The following is an 18,139-nucleotide window of genomic DNA, read 5'->3' on the forward strand; positions in this document are numbered from 1 at the left end:
ACAGCACCCTAATCTTTTTCTTTTTGAGTGAAGAGAGCTGCACCTATTTGCACCCTCTCTGGTCAAACTCCGTAACTTCTCTAGAATCAACGATTCTCTTTGACTAAAAACAACTGCACTGAGAGCGCCCTCTCTGGTCAGAGTCTATCACTGCTTGAGAATCTTTTTAAATAAAAGGCCTTCAGAATGCCATCTCTGGTCTATAACTGATCTATAATACTCTAATCTTTTACCATTTGATAAAGAGAATTGCACCAAGAGCGCCCTCTGTGGTCAGAGTCTCTCACTGCTTGAGAAACCCACAACAATTCTCTTTAAGTAAAGGGAATTGCACTTAGAGCACTTTCTTTGATTGATAGATAGATAGATATGAAAGGCACTATATAATAGATAGACAGACAGATAGATAGATATGAAAGGCACTATATAATAGATAGATAGATAGATAGAGATGAAATGCACTATATAATAGATAGACAGACAGACAGATAGATAGATATGAAAGGCACTATATAATAGATAGATAGATAGATAGATAGAGATGAAAGGCACTATATGATAGATAGATAGATAGATAGATAGATAGATAGAGATGAAAGGCACTATAGAGAATTGAAGAGTCGCATAGTGTGGGGTCTTCTCAGTCTGTCAGTGGAGCAGGACGGTGACTGCAGTCTGTCGCTGAAGCTGCTCCTCTGTCTGGAGATGATCCTGTTCAGTGGATTCTCCATGATTGACAGGAGTCTGCTCAGCGCCCGTCGCTCTGCCATGGATGTCAAACTGTCCAGCTCCGTGCTTACAATAGAGCCTGCCTTCCTCACCAGTTTGTCCCTCTTCATTATGCTGCCTCCCCAGCACACCACCTCGTAGAAGAGGGCGCTCGCCACAACTGTCTGATAGAACATCTGCAGCATCTTACTGCAGATGTTGAAAGACGCCAGCCTTCTAATGAAGTATAGTCGGCTCTGTCCTCTCTTACACAGAGCATCAGTATTGGCAGTCCAGTCCAGGTTATCATCCAGCTGCACTCCCAGGTAGGTCTGTACCCTCTGCACAGTCACTTCTGATGATCACGGGGTCCATGAGGGGCCTGGTCCTCCTAAAATCCACCACCAGCTCCTTAGTCTTGCTGGTGTTTAGGTGATGGTGGTTTGAGTCGCACCATTTAACAAAGTCCTTGATTAGGTTCCTGTACTCCTCCTCCTGCCCACTCCTGATGCAGCCCACCATAGCAGTGTCATCAGCGAATTTTTGCACGTGGCAGGACTCCGAGTTGTATTGGAAGTCTGATGTTTGTTGGCTGAACAGGACCGGAGAAAGTCCAGTCCCCTGCAGTGCTCCTGTGTTGCTGACCACAATGTCAGACCTGCAGTTCCCGAGACGCACATACTGAGGTCTGTCAGTAAGATAGTCCACGATCCACCGATGCCACCAGGTATGAATCTACTACCATCTCTGTCAGCTTGTCCCTAAGTAGCAGAAGTTGGATGGTGCTGAAGGTGCTAGAGAAGTCCAAAAATATAATTCTTAGAGCACCACTGCCTCTGTCCAAGTGGGAGAGGGATCGGTGTAGCATGTAGATGATGGCATCCTCCGCTCCCACCTTCTCTATACGAACTGCTCGAGGCTCGAGGGTGTGGTGAACCTGTGGCCTCAGGTGGTGAAGCAGCAGCTGTTCCATGGTCTTCATCGCATGTGACGTCAGAGTGAGAAGCCGGAAGTCATTCAGCTCACTAGGATGTGATACCTTTGGGACTGGGGTGATACAAGATGTTTTCCAAAGCCTCGGGACTCTCCCCTGTTCCAGGCTCAGGTTGAAGATGTACTGTAGAGGACTCCCCAGCTCCAGCGCACAGGCCTTTAGCAGCCGTGGCGATACTCCATCTGGACCCGCTGCTTTGCTGGCACGAAGTCTGGTCGAATTCTACACCTTTGCTAAAGTCCCTCTCTTGTTAGAGGATACAACTTCTATTTTAAAATCACCTTATAACGTCATTGGTATCCCCTAAAACAGAGTAACGGCAATTGTGTCTGCAGTGCCTCATTCAGGGGACGGTGAAAAGTGTTCTACAATCCACAAACTCACAGAGGGAATAAACGCCCATAAAAATACCCACTCTGCTAGAAGGTTATAATTTCTCCAGACATTCCTACATTGCCTTACAGAAGAAGGGAAACTGCACCTAGAGGGTCCACTCTGGTGGAAGATCATGAAACCCCCAGAATCTCTAAACAAAGAAAATGTGCCTAGAGCGCCCTCTCTGGTCAGCATCTCTAACTTCAGTACAGTCCCAAACCGCTCAGTTTGACTGGAGGAATGGCACCAAGAACACCTTCTCTGGTCAAAGTCTACAACTGTAAAGAGCAAAGAGAATTGCACCTTGAGCGCCCCCTCTTGTCAGCGTCTATGACTTCTGACTTCTCTGGTCCCCTTAACTTTCTCTTTGAGTAAAAATATTTGTGCCTACAGCACCCCCTCTGGTCAGAGTCTCAAACTTTTAAAAAACAATTTGCTAACCATTCTGTTTGACTAAATGGAAATGTAACTACAGCGCCCTCTCTGGTGAGCTGTCATAACATATCTGGGCTCCCATACATTGAATGACAAAGCAAAGACAGTGGTGCCTACAATGCTATCTGTTGGTTGGGGATCATAACACTTCTAGAATCTCCCAACTTACCACACAGAGTAAAGACAATTAGGTCCACAGCGCCTTGTCTGGGGGAAGGTCAAAAATGTCATAGTATCCACAAACTGTCCTCATGCAGGAGGCAAAATGGCCGCAAAATACCCACCCTGGTGGAAGGATTTACTTTCTCCAGACCTTTCTACAATGCCTCACAGAAGAAAGGAATCTGCACTTAGTGTCAGCTCATGGCACCCCTTGTGTCCCCAAACTTTCATTATAGAGTAAAATGTACCAAGAGTGCCCTCTCTGGTGGGACTCCATAATCTTCGCAATGTACCTAGAGCACCCTTTCTGGTAGGACTCCATAATCTTCTCAATGTGCCTAGAGTGCCCTCTCTGGTGGGACTCCATAATCTTCTCAATGTACCTAGGGCACCCTCTCTGGTGGGACTCCATAATCTTCTCAATGTGCCTAGATCGCCCCCTCTGGTGGGACTCCATAATCTTCTCAATGTGCCTAGATCGCCCCCTCTGGTGGGACATCATAATTTCTCAATGTTCCTTGTTAACTTCTCTAGAATCCTTTATCACTTCTCAGTGAGGAAAAACATGTTGGACCTAAAGAACTTTTTTAGGGAGGAAGGATCCTCTAACAGAGGAAAGGAAACCCAGACTGTCCTATCTGGTGGAAGGTCATAATATCTTGAGAATCCATCGCTTTGATTCACAGAGAAAAGGAAATTGCGCACAGAGCGCCATCTACAGGAGAAGCCATTACTTCTCTAGAACCTTCTATGCTTTCTCTTAGAATAAAGGGGAAATGTGCTTAGAGCACCCCCTCTGGTGGGAGGCAATGGCTTCTCCAGACTCTCCTACCTTTCCACACAAAGCAAAACAACATGCGCTCACAGAACCCTCTCAGATGGGAGGATGCAACTTCTAATGACTCCCTCACATCTCCTCACAGGGGAATCGTTGTTGCAGCGTGAGCACCCTCTCCAATGGGGAGACATCATTTCTTTAGAATCCCCTAAAAGAGAAAAGGTAATTGCACCTGGCGCTTCCCCTTTGGTGGAAGTCAGACCTTGTTGACAATCGAGGACCGCCTGAGATGAAAGGATGTCACCTCTCTAGAATTCCCTACCTTGCCTCACTGAGGAATGTCAGTTGGAAACTAGAGCCCCCCCTCTGATGGGAGGTGATCACTTCTCCAAAATCCTTAATTTTCCTTGCAGAGAAAAGGGAATTGTGTCCAGAATGCCATCTCAGTGGTAAGTCCAAACTTACTCTTAGAATAAAATCAATTTTATTCTAATTTTAATTAGAGTGCCCTAATTTTACTTGGAGTGCCCCCTTCTGGTAGGAGGTCATGATGTCTACAGAATCCCCTACCCTGCAAAACAGAGGAAAGGCAATGGCACCTGGAACTTCTTCTCTGGTGGGTGGGCATCATTTCTTTGGAATCCCCCAAAAGAGGGCAGGTCAGAACTTCCTGAGAATCCCCTCACAGGGAAAAGGGAAACATGCCCTGAGCGCCCCCTATAGGGGAGGACATAACCTCAGTAGAATCCCCTTACTTTTTACTCAACTCTTCAGTCTCCCCCTCTGCTGTTTCCCATCAAAAAGTGTTGCAAACGGGATGAACCGAAGAAACGGGGTAAAGTGTGTGGGTACTCACAGAGAGAAGGTTGGTAGAATGTGTGTCCTCAAAGAAGAACATCAGAAGTATTTTTACAGGGGAGACCTCTTTTGTCCCTGTGCAGTTTCCTCTTTGCTCCTTACAGGGTTGGCCTGCACTTTCGTGCCATTTTACCATGTGATCATCATGAGGTCTTTACAGAATTTGCTTTGAATTTGCAATCGGACATCCTGGGTAGCTGCCCCTTAGGTTGACCTAGTCGTCCTGGCATCTCACATGTCTGGTCTGCCTGCTCACAGGAGTCTCAGCATCACCGAGGTCCATCGTGCCACCTTCAGCGAGTGACGCGGGGAGCCAGCAGACGTTCCTAATCAGATGTTCACACACAACCGCTTGCACTCTATCCTTGGTTATTCACGGATGTTGCCATTTTGCGTTTATCCACAGTCGTTGCAGATGCAATCCCAGGCTAATATCCCTAAACTCTCATTATCCTCAAATTACAACTTTCCAGCCGGGAGCTCCTGCTGTTGTGAAAAGTAGAATTTCCTGCGGCTGAGAGCGAGCACCATTTTGCAAGCGGCGGTAAATGAAAGTAATCATTACAACGAGTTTCCGGCGGTAATCGGCTTTCTCTGGCTGCCGGCATCAATTTGCTTTCACCAACTGCCCACATCATTTGCTGGCTGTGGGTGATCACCACCTACCTGTTGGTCGCCTTAGGCATGGGCACCCTTCTCCGGTTGTTGGCTTTCTTTACATTTCATGATGCCCTCAAATGCAAACTCGGTCGCCTTTTCCAGTTCTCACCTCACCTTTATCAGGTAGGTCGGCGAGTCCTCTTATGTTGGCCAACCCAGAAGTGCTTCTGCTCTTCTGCCCACTTGGTCTGTAATCACTTCTGGGTGAGGAAGAAACCCCGTGCCATATGGCTCATTAGTCTTTGCAGCGGCACCCACAGCAACCAACAGGGCTGAAGTAAAGGACTACAAGTCCCATGATGCCCCTGTGGGAATCCGGGGCACCACTGCAACCCAGGGGCGCTGCCATCTAGTGTTCGGGGGAAGGCAGTGCCCACAGCAGAGTTAAGCTTCCATGATGCAAACCCGTGGCCCTGCTGCAATCCGGGGGTGGGAGATGGGGGCTGCCCTCTAGCATTCCAGGGGACATAATGTTCTGAATAAACTCTCTTTCCCCCTGTCCTTCCACAATCGAGGCATCCCCAGCTGGGTTAAGATCCCCTGGCGGTCCACCACAATGGAACACATTTTTTTTTAAGGTGGGAAAGTTCAGATTAAAATACCAATAGAAGGTACAGGACAACACTGGCAGTGCAATTGCTTTACACATGTCATGTTCACTTTGCCCAGTTATGTCCGCCACATCCCATTCTCCAGCCAGGAATTCTGAACTCGATTATTACCTTATTGGATCACCGATGTATATGTGGTCAGACGATTGACTGAACAGATGTTATGTGGTGCATGCCTGTTGAGCTCCAGCCGGGATGCCCCCACAGTGGAAGGATAAGGGGAGCAGACATGCACAGGGCACTACCCACCCCCCAGAACACCAAATGGCAGCACCCCCTGGGTTGCAGCTGTGCCCCGGATTCCCACAAGGATCATGGGAGTTGTAGTCCGGCGCAGCCCTTTTATGTTCCCGTGGGTACCAACAGGGGATGCTGCAGCACGTGTGGACCCCTATTATGTCAGGCTTTCGAATCATGCTGATGAGCCAGCTGGGGTTCAGCATTAAAGGGACCACCTCACTTCATTTAGGGAGCCGGAGTTGGGAGGGAGAAGACAAAGCCTGACTGGGAAGAGTGGATGCAGAGGAGACTCAGAGGGAAGAAGAGAAGAGAAGAGAAGAGAAGAGAAGAGAAGCTGTGTGCTGCTTCAAGTCTTGGTGCTTCAGTACTGTGCTGTGGGAAACGATTTGGGAAGCGCTTCCCACTGAATAAAAGCCTGTGTGTGTGTCTGTGTTGATTTTGGGGAGCTCCCCCTGCAGGCCACGCTGTATATTCTGTGAGGTTTTCAGATTATTGGTTTTTTTTTTAAAGAAGGTTCAAAGAAAGAAATGCAAGCCTTACACAGGGTTGGGATTTCAGACAGAACACCCCATTTAATGGCAATCAGATAAAGGGTATAGAATAGACCCTTACAGGTCGTCAGGTTGAGAAGAGCGCTCTGTTGTCCTACACTGAAGGTTCTGCACTGAATGCCGACTTCCTGCCGAGCTCCTCTTTACAGATTAGTAGCCCGGAAAGGGCGGCGTCACTTGTGAACGAGCCTCACGATAAACGTCTGCATCCTCTCTTTGTTCAGGGTGGTCTTGTTGGAATTCCAGGATCCCTAAAGATGTCCCCTGCACACACACACACTTGTGTGACAGGGTGCATGTGTCACAATGTGAGGTGCTTTTGCCGCAAACACTTTCAGAACTAAATACCTTGGAAGATTATATTGGTGTTTTGAGAGTCGCTTTTTTTTTATAATTATTAGGGGGCTTCACCACCTGCTCGCTAACCCCCTGTCCTGCACTTTGTGCCAGCAACTTCACGTCTTTGCAGCTCACATATGTGGATTCCACTTTCACCAAACTACCAATCTTATAATTCTCGTGTATATGCCTCTTCATTGGGAAGAAATGCTACTTTTCCCTGATGGCAACACGAATCAGGCGATCTACAAGTCCCCGACTTAAAGTTTAAATCCGAACATTATATTCGATCACTTATCACTGTTCTGTTATTTCAGAGAGTAATAATTTCCATTTGCGCTAATGCGATCTTAACTATCATTTTTTGTAACTTTTGAATTTTAGTACTTTCTTTATCTCAAACCTGCTCTGCATGTGTATCGCGGTAATGTTTTTGAATTCTTTACGACTTTCTACTTTGTCTTCTACTCTTTGTCTTTTATTTCCTGTTTTATGTTAGATCTCTTGGCCCAAAGTCTCCTCTCGTGGGACGTGAAAGTGTCTCTCTGAGAAAATCATGTCTAGTCTCCTCCCAGGATTTTTTTTATATATAATAGAAAGATAATTCAGATATTAGTATTTATTTCTTGGTGTTCTCCCGTGATGCCGTGTTGTTTTCTTCCTGGGGTGTTTTGATGGTTGCTACGCAGTTACCAACGTCACAAGTTCAATGATTTTAGGGGTTGTGGGATACAAAGGTCCCATTTTTGGATTCTCTTCCTCATTTCAGTTGATGGATTCCTTAAAGAAATTCCAAGTTCGTTTGTGATTCTGAATATTCGGACCACTGAGGGTCCTCTTCAAGTTTTTGCCTCACCTGCTCGATTTGTTGTTTTTCGATCTCCCGGTTTTCTGACTCCCGTATTCACCTCCCGCTCCTTCCATTCTTTCCACCGCAACAGTTTGTGTCTTTGTGTTTATGGCACACGTGAGGCACTTTGTGTCTTTATTTATGTCCATGTAAGGTGCCAGCTTACTAGTAGTGGGTCCTCAGAGGTCTCCATGTGTCTTTGGGGGGCTTTGCTTTTTTTTCCTCTCAGTTTTGACCCTTTTTTATTGGCTTTTGTGTATTTCTTGCTTTTCAAGTTAAATGTTTTCTTTCAATGTGCTGTCAGAACAGCATCTATCTATCTATCTATCTATCTATCTATCTATCTATCTATCTATCTATCTATCTATCTATCTATCTATCATATAGTGCCTTTCACATCTATCTATCTATCTATCTATCTATGTATCTATCTATCATGCCTTTCATATCTATCTATCTATCTATCTATCTATCTATCTATCTATCTATCTATCTATCTATCTATCTATCATGCCTTTCATATCTATCTATCTATCTATCTATCTATCTATCTATCTATCTATCTATCTATCTATCTATCTATCTATCTATCTATCCATCTATCTATCTATCATTTGGTATTTTGTTCCAGTTAAATGTTTGTCATCAATATTTCTGCATTTCGTTTATTGAATAGTGTATTGTTTCTCAGTTATTTTGCATTTATTGCATGGATGAACATTCTGCCTCTTCTGCCTCTTTATGTGGCACCTCAGGGGGATGAGACCACCGAATGCTGCAGCTTGTGAGGAGACGCGGGGAGTGGCCGAGGATTATTGTGATAGTTGACATGTGGTCAGGACAAGCAAGGGGCAAAAAAAAAAAGTGCAATCAGACAAACAAGAATCCAAAGGGGCAAAACGAAGTTGTGAGCAAAGCAAAAAAGAAAGGGCGCTTGAAATGAAAGTTAACGACACAAAGCAAGCGAACCTCGTGTCACCGACAGAGAATGTCATTCGGTGTGACGGCATCAAAAGTGTGGCATTTGCGATCGCATGACGCTTCCACATGGCATTGATGTAAAGTAATAAAGTCAAGGCCTGAACTGAAGGCGAAACAAAATCATAAAAATCGGGAGTGTGCACCCCTCGACTTTCTCGTACGCTGAGATGGAGGGAAAGCTCCCCAGAACCCCTGCCAGCTCAGCCGCGAAATCTTTCTCAAATCTCTTTGTTTCTCATCATTCAGGGCGGCTCTAGGCTCGTGGAGGCCCTGGGCAGAGAAAGAATCAGTGGCCCCTTTGCCCGCCAATGTCAATATGGTATCTTATGCACGTTGGATGGCCACACTGCATGGCCGCCTCGTGCTCATGACACAAGCGTTTAACTTATGATAAAGTTCAGGATTGCTCCTTCCTGTGACGCAATGAAAGCCTCCTGAGCCGCCTTTCTCTTTCGTTTCGAATAACCAGATTTGTGTACTCGAAATCTCTTCATTTTGCATAGAATGGGTATGCGAATGCCTTGTGTCCTATGACTATTGTGCTAACACTAATACTTTCTTAAAACTCGGTGAAACGTTAACTTGTAAGACGACTCGCCCACTTGCCCCATCTTCGCTTCATCCGTCAGCTGTGTCGTTACTTTCTCCTTCTGTTTTATATTCAATATGCACTGGCGTGGCGGACAGTTTGCACATGCCTAAGGCCGCCTCTGCGTCATTACTAATTTATAATATTGATACACAATCATTTATCTCAATTTATAATCAATCGTTATATTAAAATGATATTTTTGCACTTAGGGAGGTCGAAAAAGGTGGTGGAATTTTTTTTCATGATTACTTATGCATTATTGAGATTACACGCAAAGTACAAAGAGTTATAGTCACCTAAAAGTATAGATAAAGTGTTAGAATTATAGAATATTTGTTTCAATAAGTTCATATAGGTATAACTGCATGTATCTACATTTAATTATGCTAATGGGGGTGGTAATAAAAACAAATATATATTATAACATGAAAAGTTATTACCATAAACATGACGGGGACGTAGCAGCCTATTGTTCCCACTACATCTTCATATTGACTGTTTACAGATTATCATTAAACTGATGATATGAATTAAAATAATATTAATGTTTGAAAGAATTCAGTTATATTGAATACAGTTTTTAAAGATGGGTCCTGTCATCGGATTGGCCGACTCAGCTGTGGAATGGCCAATAGGGGGAGGCAGCTTGATGGCCGAGGTCTCCAGGACTCTGAACAAATCCAAATCATATTATGGGATATCATCTGCTATTAAATTCTGCTTCGTACTTGTAAGACTTGGATTTTTATACTGTACTGAGGATTTCTTCTGTTCTGTGTATTGTATTGTACTGTCCTGGCCCCCCTTTTTTTTTGACACCCACTGCACGCCCACCCTACCTGGACAGGGGTCTCTCTTTGAACTGCCTTTCCTGAGTTTTCTTCCATTTTTTCCCTACAAGTGTTTATTTCTTATCTTCTTAGAGAGTCGAGGCTGGGGGGCTGTCAAGAGGCAGGACCTGTTAATAAAGCCCACTGTGGCACTTCTTGTGTGATTTTGGGCTGCACACAAATAAATTGTATTGTATTTATATTTCCATGATACAAACAATTCAGATGGTTGTTTAAATAAAATACTACTTCCGGATGAGTAATGTTTCTCAAATTTCATATCTGTTTGATGTTTATCATTATAATATTGATACAAAATTTGAATCATCGATCTGAAATCATAACCAGAGTTTACTTGAACATTCGCGAAAGTACCACTTCCGGTTGCGCGATTTTTCTCCAATTTCATATCTGCTTATTTTTCGTCATTTCTAATATCCACACAAAATTTTAATCATATATCTTTATTTTTCGTGAAAGTATTCAGTTAAAGTGGCCCAAAAGTTAATAGGATTCCATATTTTTGATATAAAGTCGGTGGGCAAAATCTCTTTGGCCAGTCAAATCGTGTTTAACCACCACAGACAGAAATCATTTCAAAAATGATATTTTAGGACTCATAAGGGTCTAAAACATCGAGATTAATCAAAAACTCAAGGTCGATTTTTTCACAATTCCTAAGCTTTCTATATACTATGAATACGAGAAAGTAAAAAGTAAAAAATAAACCTTAGAAACCCTAACGTTAACCCTAAACTTTCATTTCAAAAAGATCACGCAAAACAGAAACACGCAAATCAAAGGTGTTATCTAAAACGATCTGAATGACACCAAACCAGGCTCCCGCACCAAACAGACTGGGACAGCAAAAAGGAAAGACGGAGGGAGATCGGAATACAAACTGAGAGGTCGGAAGGAAACTTTGGTGCTTAGGGAAGTGCTGGAGATAGAGAGCTTAGGAGGGCGGGGGTTCCAGCAGGGGCCATTTGTTCATTTTATTCTAATGTGTGTGAATGTGTGTGTGTGTGTGTGAGTAGAATCTGCGATGGACTGGCAAGCTGTGTCACTAGGATAGGCACCAAGCAGTTTATGAGGCCGGAAAACATTTAAAAAATAAAAAAATAAAAACTGGCTATGAGGTGGTCTGTTAGCGAATCCCCTTGGTACAAAAGCACACTAATAATATTACTATTATTATATGATTTCCGAGACATCCAAGGGGACCCCCTTAGTAGGGCAAAATGTTTTTGTCAATTCCAACCCACTTCTGTCCCTACACTCCACTTCACACTGCTGAACTGGATTGGGTGGGTTTCTCGATGTTGAGTTCTGCTGAAGTCATTTTGAACATTTCTCTTCTAGGATCGGAGCGCCCTCTAGCAGCACTTTGTTTTATTGGTTGTCTTAGAAAAAATCTCACTATAGGAACTTGAAAAGTTGTGTGTGACATTTCTTTAAGTGTAATAAATGAAAATTAATAAATTAAATGAATAAATTATTTAATAAATGGATATTCGTTGTTGTTCATCCCATTTACAGAGTCCAGTGAATTTCTCACTTGCATGTGCTAATCAACATGCAACACGTCACTCGAGTGTCATGATGGCATATAGTGCACGATAGATAGATAGATAGATAGATAGATAGATAGATAGATAGATAGATAGATAGATAGATAGATAGATAGATGTGAAAGGCACTATATAATAGATAGAGAGATAGATAGATAGCGTAGTTGGCAGGATTAGATAGATAGATGTGAAAGGCACTATATAATAGATAGATAGATAGATAGCGTAGTTGGTAGGATTAGATAGATGTGAAAGGCACTATATAAATGATAGATAGATAGATAGCGTAGTTGGCAGGATTAGATAGATAGATGTGAAAGGCACTATATAATAGATAGATAGATAGCATAGTTGGCAGGATTAGATAGATAGATGTGAAAGGCACTATATAATAGATAGATAGATAGATAGCGTAGTTGGTAGGATTAGATAGACAGGTTGATGTTAAATGCACTATATAATAAATAGATAGATAGATTGTGTATCTGTCCATATCTCCTATATAACATATAAAAAAGGGACCCTACATTATCCTCGATACATAGAGGTGAAAGGCACTAACTATATTGAACTAATAGCTGTGAAAGGCCATCTACGTTGGTATCAATCAGATGTGAAAGGCGCCATATTTGATATGGGTGTTCTAGTTTGTGTTCTCCCTGTGCTTATCCCCCCATAAATAATCTGAGAGTTGCTCTGCCTCCTTGGCTTTAGTCCGACTTTGAGGGTCAGTAACACAGCACCCCTTCTTTGCACCTTTTATTTTGTGGCTTGAATTGTTTTGCCATCTTGCATTACTTCAGACTGTGTTCTAAGCCCTATATAAAATAAAGACGGAGTAACTGATTTGCTGGGGTTTCCTTCAGCAGTGGGCACTGGTGATTGTATTGCCTCATGTATACCAGTCTGTATGCCCAATGCCATACAAGTCAGACATGGAGTCAGAGTGGGCTATTGACCCACTGCCACCTGGCCCCACCTGTTCTACTGTGTTCCTGTCACCCCCTGCTGTGTGTTCTGTCATGTCTGCTAAGGTTGATGTTCTTCTTTAGTGTGAAAATTGACAGGAAGAGACAGGAGGCCATTGCACTGCCCCCCCGCCACAGGTCCTTCCTATCCTAATCTGCGGCTTTGTGTCTCTGGCAGGTTCCTGCGAGGGGAGTACACGGTGGATGTCAGCATTAATGACTACCTGGACATTTACTGCCCGCACTATGAAGAAGCCCTGCCTCCCGACAGAATGGAGCACTACATCCTTTTCATGGTGAACTACGATGGCTACATGACCTGTGACCACCGAATGAAGGGCTTCAAGCGCTGGGAGTGCAACAGGCCACAGAGCCCAAATGGGCCCCTCAAGTTCTCGGAGAAGTTCCAGCTCTTCACGCCCTTCTCCCTGGGATTTGAGTTCCGCCCGGGCCATGAGTACTACTACATCTGTGAGTATAACAGTGGGGGGGATAAGGGTGGGGGTTCAAGGGGAATGGGGCGGGGCTACCACACACACACGAAACAGGGTTTTGATTGGCTCACTGCATTCAGCCTATTAAGAAGCCCCTTAAGGTGAATCCGGAAAATACTGGAGCCTCAAAGCCATTGGGGGGTTCAATGAGGGCACAAATAAGCAAAACCACCACGGGGTGACGCTGCTTCATTTTCCATCTCCCAGCATAGTTTAATGGCCTTTTGTGTCCAGGACACCTTGCTGGTGCATGCTGGGATTGATAGCCTGAGGGAAGTCATGTCAGGGGCAAGGCTACTGAACAGAAGGGACATGGAGGCTCCACCGTGGGACACCACTGATGGACCGAAGTGAGATATCTTTGGGCAGAGGGTGTGAAACCCGGTGACTTGGTTTAAAAAGCAGACAAGTCAACCAGAACACAAACAGACAAAGAGGGAGAGACCACCAGGGCAGGCTGGCTGGTTGGGCTCAGCTCTGTTATAAACAGGGGTGATTTGGGCTTTTTTGTTTTATTTATTGTTGTCGTTTGTTTTTCTTTTCTGCTATGTTTTTATTTCTTTATTTTTATCGATTGATAATTTGCTTTAAACACCTTACAAACGATTCACGCCTCAGCCCACTTTAGCCATAGCGCCACAATAAGCAGATCTTGGGTTTCAGTTACCCCAGCAAAGAAGTCAATGGTAGACAAGTAACAACCGTTTTTGTGAGCAGCAGTTGGCACCACTAGATAGATATATAGATAGATGTGAAAGGCACTATATAATAGATAGATAGATAGACAGATAGATGTGAAAGGCACTATATAATAGATAGATAGATAGATAGATGTGAAAGGCACTATATAATAGATAGATAGATAGATAGATAGATAGATAGATAGATAGATAGATAGATGTGAAAGGCACTATATAATAGATAGATAGATAGATAGATAGATAGATAGATAGATAGATAGATAGATGTGAAAGGCACTATATAATAGATAGATAGATAGATAGATAGATAGATGTGAAAGGCACTATATAATAGATAGATAGATAGATAGATAGATAGATAGATGTGAAAGGCACTATATAATAGATAGATAGATAGACAGATAGATAGATGTGAAAGGCACTATATAATAGATAGATAGATAGATAGATAGATAGATAGATAGATAGATAGATAGATAGATAGATGTGAAAGGCACTATATAATAGATAGATAGATAGATAGATAGATAGATAGATAGATGTGAAAGGCACTATATAATAGATAGATAGATAGATAGATAGATAGATGTGAAAGGCACTATATAATAGATAGATAGATAGATAGATACTATTACAACATTATGCAAATGCTGTTATCCCATTAAACTCAGGGACCCCTCCATACTCTTCATTGATTGGTCCGGCACAAGCACATGACATTGAGATCACGCAGGGCGGCCTTCCTACATGCACTTTTTAAATCCGTTTGAAAAGTATTGATGGGACCACTGGATCAGTCTAATATTGTGGGTCAATACCCCTAAACTCAGAGACCCCTCCATAAGCAGCATCGTAGGTGCTCTTAGGGGGCGCTATAACTCTTCATTCACAGAAGATCAGCTGGGGTGAAGCCTGTCGCGCCCAGTTAAGCCTGATCAGCTGTGTGAATGGCAGGGGAGTAGCAACTATGTTTGGGCAGCAGGGGGCGCTATATCATTGGCACACCAATGAAGAAAAATCCAATGCAATGCCAATGCACCTTAAACCCAGGCCCCCCCAAGCCTCCAGGGTGCTCCTTCCCTCCATTACACCTCAGCTGCTCTCTTAGGGTGCCATCCTCTTCATTCTCGGCTCCGCCACAAGCAGGATTGCCTTCCTGTTTGAACATATGGCAGGTGCCCACCACTGCCACATCATGCGCCGTATGAACCTATAGATTAAACACTGTGGGGCAGTGGGGATCTCGTAATGAAACCCCTTCACCCCCCTCCCAAAAAATAATATCAGGCCCCCTGTGCTCCTCCCTCCCTGGACCTCCTAGTCCTCTTCTTTCACAGCTGTGGCACAGATCAGTTTGGGGTTGGTTGTGGGGCACTCAGACCCCATTAAGGTTTCATGCAGCGTGGCAAAGAAGTGGTTGAAGTGGAGCCAAATTACCGGCAGTCCCATGAAATTTGGGGTCCCCTGCCAATACGGCAACACATCGAACAATGCGATACGATGACGGCCGATTAAAGAGTTAGGGGGTCCCTGTAAAGATTTCTGAGGAGGTGTGCCAGTACTGCCAGCCCACTTCAAGCACCGGTGGCTAACCCACTTGTGTGAGTCGAAAGTGGTTGGCAGCCACATGGGAACCAGGGGGCACTACCACTGGAGTAGAAGCTGCAGGAAGCTCTCAGTTAGATACTGTGAGTCTATGGGACCCTCTCACACATGACGGTGGGCACCTCATGCTGCATTATACTCTACTCATGAGCTCCTTTTGTGCCACCATTAAAGACCACCACCCTCCTTAATGAAGTGTCGAGCCAGAGGGGGATGCTGACCAGGCTGACTTCTAGAAGGTCACGGCAGCAAGCCCCCCCACCCCCTGTAACTGGACATGAAGCCTCTTTACATTACCCACAGTGCACCACACGGCTTTCAGCTCGTCTCCTTGACGCCAATGTCAATTTGCCGAGTGGCAGGACTTCATTAACGGCAGTGCAATCAGCGATCGGTGCAAAATAAGTTACGGGCGCCGCCATGCGGAACATTTCAAATTATGCTGATTGGTGGAGTCGTGTTTCGGGGACATTTTGATGGACTCAATTGCCCCTTCTTGGCTCCTTTTAAGAGCCAAAATCCATTAACCTTTGGCAATGCTGGCAGAGAGGGTGGGGCCCGCTGTCGGGCCCGGCTGGCGCGTTTCAAACTTTCCACGTGAAGGTCGAAATTTGGGATTCTGTCACTCGCGTTTTCATGCTTGACGGGAGTGTCTCTCCGTCCTCGTTTAGCTAATGGCCCTGTAAAAGGAGACCCTTGACCTGTTAAAAAGGTTTCCTGCTGGGATGAAGTGGTTGGAAGCCCCCCTGGCTGGCGTGCCTGAAGCCTTAATGAGGCAATTTAGGGACTTTTTCATCTCTTTTTAGTAAAGGCGCCAGTCCGTGTTTATCCAAACAAATTGCTCTCGTTTTTGATTTTTAATTTTCTTGAAGGGCGATCCACAGGGCAGCCCTACGGGCAATGTGAGGAGCCATGCATGGGCTTCTCTGGAGGCTAGAAGTTGGAGGCAGGTACGGTGTGCCAGTCGGTCTGACCTGAAACGCCAACTGAATGGAGTGGCAGATGCATGGACTCAGTGGCTTTGACTCAATTAGTTGCTTTCCTGTAATTAATTATCGATTAATGAGCTGAGGCTTCATTGTTTAATTTGGGTTTCATTATGGTGGTGGCGGGCAGCAGGAGGCCCTCGCTCCAGAAATTAAATGAACGTTATCCGTGCTCCATCTCAGCATGTCCTGCATAGTGCGCTGACTTGTGTCATTTTATACATTTAAATTCTGATATTAATACTCATAAGCTCAGACAATGACACCAAGAAACACAGCAACAGCGCCCCCTTGTGGCCCCATCTAAAACAAATGTCATGCCAGTCCACCAAAGCAGGTGAAATCAGAAAACTTTAGTTCGGCAGCCAGGTAAGTGCCCCACCGGCTCTACTTTCAGATTCTTCTCCAGCTGCCAGGGCTGCATGCCCATTGTCCCAATGCCCAGTGCCATTTTATATAGGAAGCACTCACCTCAGCCTCTGCTGGCAACGAGCAGTCAAGAATACCAAACATGGCGGCTCATTTCTAGAGATTTTCAGGAATTGCTTCAGATAAAAAACAAGGTTCTCCAAACGTCAATGTCTCTTGGCAGACTCGATTTTAATTCCAGCTGCCCATATTCCTTACCACCTTAAAATGTATTCAGGGCCATAGGCCCCTGCCTGCTATGGTGGTCCTATAAGGGCCACCTGCTTCATTTATTGCCCTTGTAACTCCGATGCCCACTGTAGCTGTAGGGACTGCCCAGCCACACACCCTGGTGCCCCACTGTTAATCCCAGAACTCATGACTCTGGGCTCTGATTGTGCACAGTGGGCACACTATATATGTGTGTGTGTGTGTCTATACACCCACTGAGCAAATTCTTAGGACCACTATGCTTTATTCTAGCTGTGGCCTCCTTCTGCCCTCAATTCCTGGTAGCATGGATTCCACAGGATGTTGAAAACACTCCTTTGAGATTCATGCCCATGCTGGCACAATGGCACCACACCACTTCTCCAGATTTGCCAGCTTGGCTGCCAGTCTCTTGTTCTGCCGCATCCCAAAGTGTGTTCTATTGGATTCAGAACTCTTGACTGTGAAGACCCCTGAAGTACAGTGAGCTCATTGTCATGTTCGTGTCACCAGTTGGATTTGTGATGTGCCGAATTATCATGCCAGGAAGTGGCCATTAGAAAGAAGATTGTGGCCATAATGGGGGTGAGCATGGTCAGCAACAACAGGCCTTGGCATTTAAGCAATGATTGGTTGGCATTAAACATCCACAAGTATGCCAAGAAGACATTCCCCCACACCACTACAGTGCCACCTCCAGCTTGATCTGTAGACACAGGGATATGCACAGATCCATGCCGGTGGTGACACAGAAGAAATCGAGGATAATAATAATAATAATAATACATTTTATTTATATATCATCATACCAGGCTGCGTTTTTCCAGTCTTCAGCTGCCATGTTTTGATGAGCCTGTGCCCGCTGGCAGGGCTGTCTTAGCAGCATCATAGGGCAAACACACCCCATGGAGGCAAAGTAGTGCGCTGATAGAAAAACAGAAGCATACATTGGCATCAGAAACATGGTGGGCCCCTATGCTCCTGGGACCCCCGGCCAGTGCCCATACATTAAGATGGCCCAACTCCACTGCATCCTCAGCTTTCTGTTCTTGGTTGACAGGAATGGAACCCGACGTGGTCTTTTACTGTTGTGGTGCCAATCCACCTCTCTGTTTGTCATTACAACATATAAATACGTACAGTGGGCTCAGAACATACTCAGACCCCTTTCTGCCCACTTTATCGTGTTGTACATTTCATTTCAAATGGATACATTTGCTGTTTTTGCCCGT

General features: G+C 44.6%; 1 protein-coding gene across 1 annotated transcript in view; it reads left to right on the plus strand.

Moving 5' to 3' along the window:
* efna2a (ephrin-A2a) overlaps nucleotides 1–18,139 on the plus strand; it is a 337,155-nt gene that overhangs the window by 310,304 nt on the left and 8,712 nt on the right. Inside the window, exon 2 of the mRNA XM_039767128.1 lies at nucleotides 12,682–12,974. Within this exon, the coding sequence (XP_039623062.1) occupies nucleotides 12,682–12,974 (293 nt within the window). The remainder of the gene's footprint in view (nucleotides 1–12,681; nucleotides 12,975–18,139) is intronic.

The sequence above is a fragment of the Polypterus senegalus genome, chromosome 10 (genome assembly GCF_016835505.1).
Source record: "Polypterus senegalus isolate Bchr_013 chromosome 10, ASM1683550v1, whole genome shotgun sequence".
NCBI classification, from domain to species: Eukaryota; Metazoa; Chordata; class Cladistia; order Polypteriformes; family Polypteridae; genus Polypterus; species Polypterus senegalus.